General features: G+C 56.4%; 1 protein-coding gene across 1 annotated transcript in view; it reads right to left on the minus strand.

Moving 5' to 3' along the window:
• Nucleotides 1–325: 325 nt before the first annotated feature.
• Nucleotides 326–9,609, minus strand: part of MAPKAPK2 (mitogen-activated protein kinase-activated protein kinase 2) — a 24,207-nt gene continuing 14,923 nt past the window's right edge. The window contains exons 2-9 of the mRNA XM_017832158.1: nucleotides 4,347–4,486; nucleotides 2,686–2,750; nucleotides 1,905–1,984; nucleotides 1,689–1,815; nucleotides 1,351–1,426; nucleotides 1,076–1,200; nucleotides 691–776; nucleotides 326–550 (exon numbers count right to left, since the gene is read on the minus strand). Coding sequence (XP_017687647.1) covers nucleotides 341–550; nucleotides 691–776; nucleotides 1,076–1,200; nucleotides 1,351–1,426; nucleotides 1,689–1,815; nucleotides 1,905–1,984; nucleotides 2,686–2,750; nucleotides 4,347–4,486 — 909 coding nt within the window. The 3' untranslated portion in view covers nucleotides 326–340. The remainder of the gene's footprint in view (nucleotides 551–690; nucleotides 777–1,075; nucleotides 1,201–1,350; nucleotides 1,427–1,688; nucleotides 1,816–1,904; nucleotides 1,985–2,685; nucleotides 2,751–4,346; nucleotides 4,487–9,609) is intronic.

Below are 9,609 nucleotides of genomic sequence, written 5' to 3' on the forward strand. Positions count from 1 at the left end.
GGGAGCCGGCGCGCTCACACCAAGCCCAAATTAGAATCAGAGAATTGTTAAGGTTGGAAAAGCCCTCTAAGATCATCATCCAACCATATTCTTCCCCACGAGGGTATGGAGACCCTGGTACAGGTTGCTCAGAGAAGCTGTGGCTGCCCCATCCCTGGAAGTGTCCAAGGCCAGGTTGGATGGGGCTTGGAGCAACCTGGGCTAGTGGAAGGTGTCCCTGCCTTCCCTGGTTGGAATGAGATGATCTTTAAGGTTCCTTCCAACCCAAACTATTCTATGATTCTATGGTTAACCCAATACTGCCAGGTCCACCACTAAACCATGCCCCCAAGTGCCACATCTACACAGTTTCTGAGCACTCCCAAAGCTGGTGAATGAGCCTCTTTTGCAGTGAGAAGACAGGAGATGACATTCCCCAGACGACACCAGGGGGCAGAGCATAGCAGACAGCAAAGGAGAGAGTTTTTACCTTCACATCCTCCCACAGATCCTTCTCCTCTTTCAGCACCCGGCTGGTGTGCAGCGGGGTCTGGGGCACCTGCATGGATTGCTGCAGGGAGAGGAGGAGCGTGAGCTGGGAGCTGCAGCCATCCTGTACCATCCCATCCCATCCCATCCCATCCCATCCCATCCCATCCCTGCCCCATCTGCACCCCCCACCATCCTGCTGCTCCTCCCCCCAGCCCTCACCATGATCCAGGGGTGGTTCATGAACTCCGTTATCGTCATGCGCTGGGTCGGGTCCGTCTTCAGCAGGTTGCGGATCAGCTGCTTCACTGGAAGGGTTTGAGCAGGGTCAGGCATCAGCAGGTCCCAGGGGAATCTCCCTGAGCTCCCACCTGAGCCAGCAGCCCCAAAATACATGCACACACCCCCCTTCTGTGCCACAGAGCTCACCCTGGTCAAACCCTTCAGCAAAAGCCTCTCGAGGAAAGAGGTGAAGCTGCTGTATCCCTGAGAGCTGACCCATGACGTGCCCAAGCTCCCCTCAGCCCTCACAGTGCTGCTGGACACAGGCCTGACCCCAAAGTGAGACCTCAGCCTGGGGACAAGCCACCACGGGGACCACATTTACCTTCCTCTGACACCTCAGACCATTCAGGATTGGGAAACTCGTACTGGCCCATTCGGATTCGCTTCTTCATGCCAGGAGAGATGGCCAGGCCGTGGTTGGAGTAGAAGGGGGGGTACCCACAGAGCCTGTGCCAGGAGAGGGAACAATGTGTCACCCCAAAAACCTCCCCAGCAGCACCTGAAGGGCATGGGGCAGTGCCAGGAACAGGAGCAGCTGAGAAAGGTTCTGCCCCCTCTTCTGACCCCGGGAGGATGGAGAGGGATCATCAGACTTACAGAATGTACATGATGACACCGAGGGACCACATGTCACAGGACTTGTCATACTTCTCTGGGCCCAGCACCTCCGGGGCTGAAAGAGAGGAAAATTCCTGAGTCCATGTGGCAGCACCGGGTGGAAGAGATGTGACCATCCCATGGATCCACCTGCAGCTCCGGGCACTCTCAGCAGCGCTGCTTGGAGCAGTGGAGACTGTTGCCCCCAGCACCAGGCTGCAAATGGGGCTCCAGGCTGGATGCAGAGGTGATGGGCCACACATGGCACTGCCCAAACCCCCCCAAGATCTGCCCTCCAGCCCTGCAAACCTGGAAGCTCAGACCCCCTGGGCACTCACCCACGTAGTACGGCGTGTAGCACGGAGTGGCCAAGGAGTTGTGCGTGGTGGTTTCTTTAGCAAAGCCAAAGTCTGTGAGTTTTAGCACAGCATTGGGCCTTTTGGAGGTGTACAACAGGTTTTCAGGCTGCAAACACACAGGGAAGAAGAAGTGAGCAGCAGGGCTGGGGCAGCCTGGCACTGGCACAGGCCAAGGGCGGTGAAGGTGCACTGTACCTTCACGTCCCGGTGCGCGATGTTGATCGAGTGCAGGTACTGGATGGCTTCCCCAATGCTCTTCATGATCTCTGAAGCCTCTGAAGCAGCAAAAAAACCATCATTAAGCCTTCATAAGCAAGTTAAAATGAGCATTACTTCCTTGAAAACTCTACAAACCAAACAGCCTGGCTGAAGCCAAAGGGGTTTCCTCTGAAACAAGAGCTCCTTTCCACGGAGGCCCACCCAGCACCCATCCCTGGGTCAGGAGCCTGCAGCAAATGGGACAGAAACTCCCAGGAGAAGGGATGGAGCAGGCTCTAGCCCCTGACCCCAATATCCAAGGAGGGGTTCACACCACTAAGTACCCCCAGCCAGCAGGGAAAGCTTTCTCTGTAGGATGGGAAGCCAAGGGGGCAACAGGCTCAGGGTTTGGGTTGTGTAGTTGCTTTTCCTGGCAGTAAGAGCAGAAGGGATGAGATGAATGAGATTCACGAGAACCACAGCCCCTGGACTTCATTTTTTGAGGAAGGCTGGTGTTTCTAAAGATCACTGAATCTCCTACCTGTGCTGGACTGGGACAGAGAGGGTGGGGGGGCAGCTGAGAAAACAGCCCCTAACCCTGCTCTCAAGTGAACATGAAAAGCAGGAGCACTTGCACCCACATTCCTCATTCCCTGAGTGCAGAACTCTGCTGGGGATCCAAAGGAGTCATTGAGGGAACAGGCTAGACCAGAGATACTTCTATAAACATCAAAACATGGTCCAAAGACAAAACCCCAGCACCCTGTGGGCTCCATACCCCGTTCTGTGAAGGCCTGGTCTCCCCTGTCTTGAATGCGGCTGAAGAGCTCCCCACCATCCAGGCTGGAAGAGAAGCAGGCGGCGTTAGATGCTGCAGGTCCACCTCACGCAGGCACAAGCTGTGCCAAAACCTCTGATGCTCACTCAGGAGCTGCACAAGCTCAGCAAGAAACAACCCCCTTCTCCATCCAAGCCCTTGGGTCGGTGCTTCTGGGCGTGGGGCGTTTCAGAGCCTCCTCCTTCCAGAAATGAGCAGGGCAGAGGCTCCGTGCCGGCCGTGGGGACGCCGGGTGCAGGCAGACGTGGTCGCCCCACCAGCCCACGGAAAACACATTTACAGTAAAGACAGCAAATGTGGCTTGAAGGTGGTGAGAGCACTCCCAGCACACCCTGCCCTCCTTTTGCTCACCAGACAACCCCCTCACCGGCACACAAACCCCGGGCAGAAGTGCTGAGTCGAGCTCAGGGCACGGGAGAGGCGTCGGCAGCACCGAGCAATGCAGCTCGGCAATGGGGTGGGGGAGGCAACGGCTGGACCCCACTGCAGCACAGCAAGGTCTCATGTGAGGTGTTGGAGAAGCACCATGGGATCCTTGGCGTGGTTCCCTCCCCGGGTACCCTCAGGAAAAACTCAGCTCCCAGAGAGATCAGGAGTGAGATACAGGAGAATTCTCCGTGAGCAGGGATAATGGCGCTTCCTGTCCCTGCCTTATCTGAGTCAAGCAGAAACAGTTTCTTGCTTTCCCAGCACTGACAGCATCTCCTGCCAGCGCCCCTGACATTCACTAGACATCTCCAATACCAATAGTGGGCAGCCCTCAGGGCCCTGTGAGGATGGAGACACACCAAGCTCACGTCAGAACCAAACACTGCCTTGTGACGGGCGCTACACCCAGAGCACCCTCGGACGGCACGGAGCTCTCACAGACACAGCCCTGGGGACCTGTTTCCTACCACTCAGCTACTCCTTCTTTCCATACCACACACACACCTTTCCCACCCCTGGCTGCCCAGTGTGGTTCTCGGAAGCCTCTTCCCCCACAAGAGCCGCTGCCTGTGCCGCCTGCCCCGGCGCTGCTCCTCGCACCCGCTGCCCCCCCCGGCAACCTACCAGCTTGCCAGAGGAGAGGTTTTGGCAAGGAAGCTGCATCAAATCACAGCTGCGGTTGGGATGTGGTTTCAATACTTTCCCCTTCATTCCTCCTCCTCCTCCCCAGGTTGTATCAAACATCTACCCGACCCGGAGCCACCTGACTGCTGCTGCAGGAGGTGCCACAGCGTTAACAGACGTGTCAGCTCGGCGTGGCTGCGGCTCCAGGGACCCACCACAGGCTGCCAGGAACACGCTGACTACCCCAAATTTCAATGGCCAAAGCGAGTTTGGTTATGATCTACCTGTGAGAACCACAGGCCCTCAGCCTCCCGACAGCCAAGAGGGTTTTCAGAATGACTCAGAGCCAGTGCAGCTCCCGCTGCCCCTCCAACACCAGCCCTGCAGCTCCTCTGCCAGGGCTGCCATCCCTACGGCTCACAGGCTGCATCCCCTGGCACGGCACCTCCCCAGGGTCCCCAGCAGCAGCGCTGGAAGGTGCTCACCCCACTTCTGGCGTCACCTCACCCCCCCGCAGGGCTGGGGGTGCCCCTTGGCCGGGGACTCACCACTCCATGACGATGAGCAGACACTTCCTCCCCTGGTAGAGGTTCTCGTAGACGTCCATGATGCGGACGATGTGCGCGCACTGCGACGCCCGCCAGTGCAGCTCCACCTCCCTGCGGGCCTTGGGGCAGTCCTGCAGCATCTGTGAGAGAAATGAGACCCCCATCAGCCTCCAGCCTCTCAGAAGAGCCAGGCCATGACCCCTTGCTGGCATAGTGCCCACCTGAGAAGACTCAGGGGCCAAGCAGGGTGCTCCCTGCGGGCGCTGGGAGACGTGCTCTGACAATGCCTCCATCCCCATCTAGTGGGAAGAGTGAGAAGCCGTTTGCCCTCAGAAGCTTCTTGCCCTTCCCTCCAAAGCTGGTAAAACCTTATCCCAGCTGCCTGTCACCTCACTGCCACCCCCAGTGCCCAACCAGCAAGACCTACTGTTTTCACGAGCCAAATTCTGACACCTACACCACTGCACACCCCCGAGTGCCACCAACCACCATCACACCTTGCTTTACGCACCCCCTGTCACTTCCCATCCCTCAGCCTTCTGCTCCGTGGGTCCAGCAGGACCCTCCTGCCCTGACACGTGGGCTGACCACAAAAGCTCCCTCACCACAACTTCAGAGGCCACCAGCACGAGGCCACGTGTGCCTGGGGAGGGGACAAAGCAAACAGCCAGATGTTCCCGAAATAGCAGCTTTTCTCCTGGGCACCAGCGGGTCTTTAATGAGGCCCCTGCCCTTCCCAAAGACAGCTCACAGTTCCCAGGTGCAGGAAGGATTTGCTTGTCTGCCACAGACTATTAATTACCGTGTTTGTCAGGATAAACAACCAGCCTTAATTATGCTCCTAAATATAGAGCAACAAACGTGTCTATCCTGAGCACAGTTCATTTTCCTTCCTGTCTCTGGCAGCTCTCGGTGAAACACCCTTTGGAGCAGGTCTGCACCTCGGAGCAGAGGGATGTGGAAACACACCCCCACCCTCTCTGTGCATCAGCAGGAAACAGCAGGTTTGGTCATTTTACCAAGATTTTGACAGAAAAGTACTTCTGACCCCTCTGGCCTCTCCTGGACAAGCTCCAGGAGCATGGGAGCATCAGCTCTGGGATGCTTTGCTGGCCTGGCAGGACGCAGAGTGGTGCCCAGCGCAGGGGGGATTTCACAGGAACAAAGTTAATACTCACTGCAGCCCCCAAACCCACCCACTGCCCGTTTAGAGATGAAACACTGACTGATGGTGCCCTGGCAGAGTAATGGCAATCTGCACTCCTGCCTGGAACTCTAACTGTCCTTTGCCACAGGGAAAGGCAAAACAGGATGTGCCCTTCAGCCACCCACCCACAACCCCATCCATCCATGGGGTTGGTTTGGTCACACCTCTCCCACCTCCTCGGCTCTCCTGCTTCCTGAGGTGGAGGAATCCCACGCCAGTGGAAACCTGTGACAGCACATGGGGTGTAGGATGGCATCTGGAAGCTCAGGGAGGACCAAAGTGGCCAAGCCAACCTTTGCACAACTGCTTGACATCATCTGCACCGACAGCCTCGGGGTGAAAGGAAGACAGGGCAGGAGGTTGGACGGCCCCTCCTTGCTCCTCTATTGCTTAATTACCCTAAAAACTGGATCCTGCGGAAGCCAAAACCGTAAGCAAACATATCACCAGCCCCCCGAGGAGCCACGCAAGGAGCTTGGAGAAAAGCTTGGCTATTTGCAGCCCTGCTCCGAAAATCCTGGCGTGGGGAGTCAGGAAGCTGAAGAGGAAAAAAAAACCCGATTTGTAATTACGCGCTGGGAAAATGGAACAGCAGGAAGCAGCTAGTTAACATCATTCTGCACAAGACAAACAGGAGAGGTACAGCAAAATACATCCCATTTTTAGAGGTCACTCAGAGCGCTTTTAAAGGAGATTAATTGTATTTTTAATGAAGTAGGAGGCAGCAGGCTCCATTACCTGTACCAGTACAGCCCTGACGTTTGTGTCTGTACTCGGGCACCCGCCGGGAGCCAACAGCTGCCCCGGTGCTCTGGGAACACCCGGCTGTGATCCAGCTGCTCCCTCCACTCCCCTGCCAGCCAGGGATGGAAATGTGATGGAGAAGCTTTGAGAGGAGCAGATTAAGCCTTGTTAAGGGAATGATTTGGTTAATTTAGGAAATGTTCCCGGTGGCGGAGGACAGCAGCGTCACGGGGAGCTGAAGGCCAGATGCAATGAGGCTGTGTGGGGAAGGCCATTACCAACGCAGGAAGGACAAGGTGATGCCCAAGCCACGGCAGAACCAGCCCACAGGCCCAGCATCACCTTCTGCACCCCACAACATCCTGCCCTCAGCACAGGTACCAGCTCCCTGTGCCCGGGGCAGCCGGGGATGTGCTGAGCGTGACACAGGGGTGACACTGTTTGGTCCTGATCCAGACAGGATCCAGCAGTGCTTCCACCAGTTTCTGCTCTTTAGGTGGGTGCCAGAGGCTCCCACAGCTGACAACTTTCCTTCCCATCCCTTGGCCACAGCCAGCAGTGAAACCACTGGTGGGTGACGTCCCAGCTCCAGTCACAGGAACTCCACATCGAACGCACTTGGGGGTGTGGTAACACTGCCCACGTCCCTGCTTCAGCTCTGGAATGCAGGGCAGCCTATGGCCACGGCAAGATTTGTATTTCTTGGCTTGCAACGAGGAGGCTGGGATGGGAAAAGCACCTCGTGTTTCCCTGAGGTTCAACAAGGGTCAACTGCCCCCATCCCACCCCAGCAGATTTTGCAACAGCAGTAATCTGGAGCACAACCAGGGTTAACCCTTTGCTGAGCAGCAAGGGCAGCAGATGGGACAAGCTGCTGGAAACCCCCCAAAAGCCCACAGCTGCTCTCAGTTCAGCTTTTCCATCTCTTGTCTTCTGTTCCCCTTCCAAGGGAGGGCTCCGTGGGGATCAAACCCTTCCTTATTTCAGATGGAAAATGCTGCTCTACCTGCTTGCTCTGGCTGGAGCAGAGGCTCCAGCAGTTGAGCTGGGCAGTAACCAGATCCCTGAGTTACACAAGTGTCCCCAGGACAGAGAACAAGGGCAGTGCTGCAGAGGAGGCTCCACCACCACCTCGGAACAAACCCAGGCAGGATTCACACTCAGAGGAGTTGCATCCCTTTCTCTTTCCCATTAAAGTTGTTACGTGCTTTAGGTGTCACATTTGCAGCCAGTGCACATTTCCAACCATCAGCTCATCATCAGAGAGCATCCCTGTATCCCTTCAACATGGCATGGGACAGAGGACAACCAGGAAAGCTGTGGCAACCCAGAGCTCTGCCCCATCCCGTTTCTGCTTCCCATTAGGGCACCTCCCTGCAGGAAAGGAGGGAGAGCGGGGAAAGGGACACTCCACCCTCCTGGCAGCGAGGGAGGAAATTCAGCTTTCAGCCACATTCCAGCTCCCCTCGCAGCAGTTTGACACCTCCGAGATTTCGGCAGACGGCGTTTGCTGCCATCCTGTGCCTTGGCTCAGCCCAGCTCCCCCAGGAGCCATTCCACACTGTGAGAGAAATTAGTTCTGTGCAAAGCTAAACACACTCATTAGCTTCATTAAAACCCTCAAGCTCCAAAACTGGTCCCATCAGGGGATGGCACAGCCCAGCCCCTACGTGCCCAGCACCCCGACAGCAGCAAAGGCTCCTCAAGGGCTCCTGCAGGAGCTCTGAGCTTTTCACCAACTCTGAAAGACAAACCCTGGAAGCAGCTCCTGAAAAGCAAACGGCTCATTGGGATGTCTACAGGGAGATGGCACCCCAGCAGCAAACCCAAACTCAAACCCAGGCTCAGCCTGCTCCCAAGGGCATTGAAAATGAGCTTCAGCTCCAATGGAGGGCTGGGGGCTCTGTCCTATTTGCTCAGGAGCACGTGGAGCTGAATTCTCCCCCCATCACCACCCAGCAAGCCCAGCAAAGGTGGGTGGGCACGAGGAAGGAAGGAAGGAAGGAAGGAAGGAAGGCACTGGAGCAAACAAGGGGGCTGGAGCCGCCCGCGCTCACGTTCCCTCTCCCGTGCGTGTCCTCAGGCACCACTGATTCAGTTTCGCCACCTCCTCCTGGGATGATGTTCCATGAGTCACGGCAGGTTGGAAAAGGAAGGAAAAGGAAGGTCCCTCCTCCACTGGCACGGCAGGAGGTCCCTGAGGACACTGTCCCGCCGCTCCTTGCCCTGGGTGCCACCACAGCCCCAAACCCTTCTGCCCCTCGGCGAGCCAAGAACACACTGCACTCCCTCAGATTGGCAAGACATCCCTGTCCAAGAGCTTGCACAGGAGAAACTCACCTCCCACGGGCAAGTTCCAAGGAAAGTAAGGATCAGGTCCATACTGGCATGCTGAGTTGTTCATTTTCCAAGGCTGCCCCTCTTCACCACACGCTCACTCCGGGCACTCCAGCTGCTCTTGCAGGCAGGGTGGTTTTATTTCCGTGTGTATTTTGATCACACCCAGTTCTCCACAGTCCCCCAGCAGAGGAGCACACACCATGTGCCTTACCTGTGCAGCAACCATCCCTCTGTCAGGACCTGCAGGAGCTTACCCAGACCCCACACCCCCCCCAGGAGCTCCCCTCAGGGCCTGCCTGCACCACAGGGGTTAAAATAAACCCTTCTTAAGTTGCAGCAAGAATAAACCTACAGCAAAGAGAGAAAAGCTGTCATCCTCCCAAGTTATCAGCAGGGAAGCAAAGCAGAGGTTCCCCCTGCCTGGATCACACACACAGGCTTCGGATTCCCCTGACCCGGCTGACACGGGGCAAGGAGCATTTTTTCCTAATAAAGCAAAAGGGTTTCGCTTCAAAGGATTTTCCTCTCCTAATCTTCCCCTGCAAACTCCTTGCCAACTGGCGTCAGCTGCTTTACACATTTGCAGAGCCAGTCCTGGAAGCTTTGCACATGCTGCTCCCACCTCGCAGCACTGGGAAGGCAAACCCCATCGCCCCCAGGAGCCACAGTGCAGGGGGACCTCGACTGAACTGAGCCTTTAACGCCAGAATATTTGGGGAGCCCACAGGCAATCGCCCCAAAGGTGCCTCAGTCTCTGGCAGACACGGTTCAGAGGGAGAGGGCAGCAGAAGGACGTGGGAGCAGCAAAGCTTCGTTCCGCTTTTACTGTTTATGAACTACAGAAGAGAAATAAAATCACGAGTCCCAAAGCCCAGAACAGGAATTATGTTACCAAACGGAGGGAAATTCATGGTTCAACCACAAAGCAAGAACAATTAAACGTGCAGCTCAGGAAACCTCCCCCACATCATC

Source organism: Lepidothrix coronata, unplaced genomic scaffold, assembly GCF_001604755.1.
Source record: "Lepidothrix coronata isolate B3197 unplaced genomic scaffold, Lepidothrix_coronata-1.0 Scaffold199, whole genome shotgun sequence".
NCBI classification, from domain to species: Eukaryota; Metazoa; Chordata; class Aves; order Passeriformes; family Pipridae; genus Lepidothrix; species Lepidothrix coronata.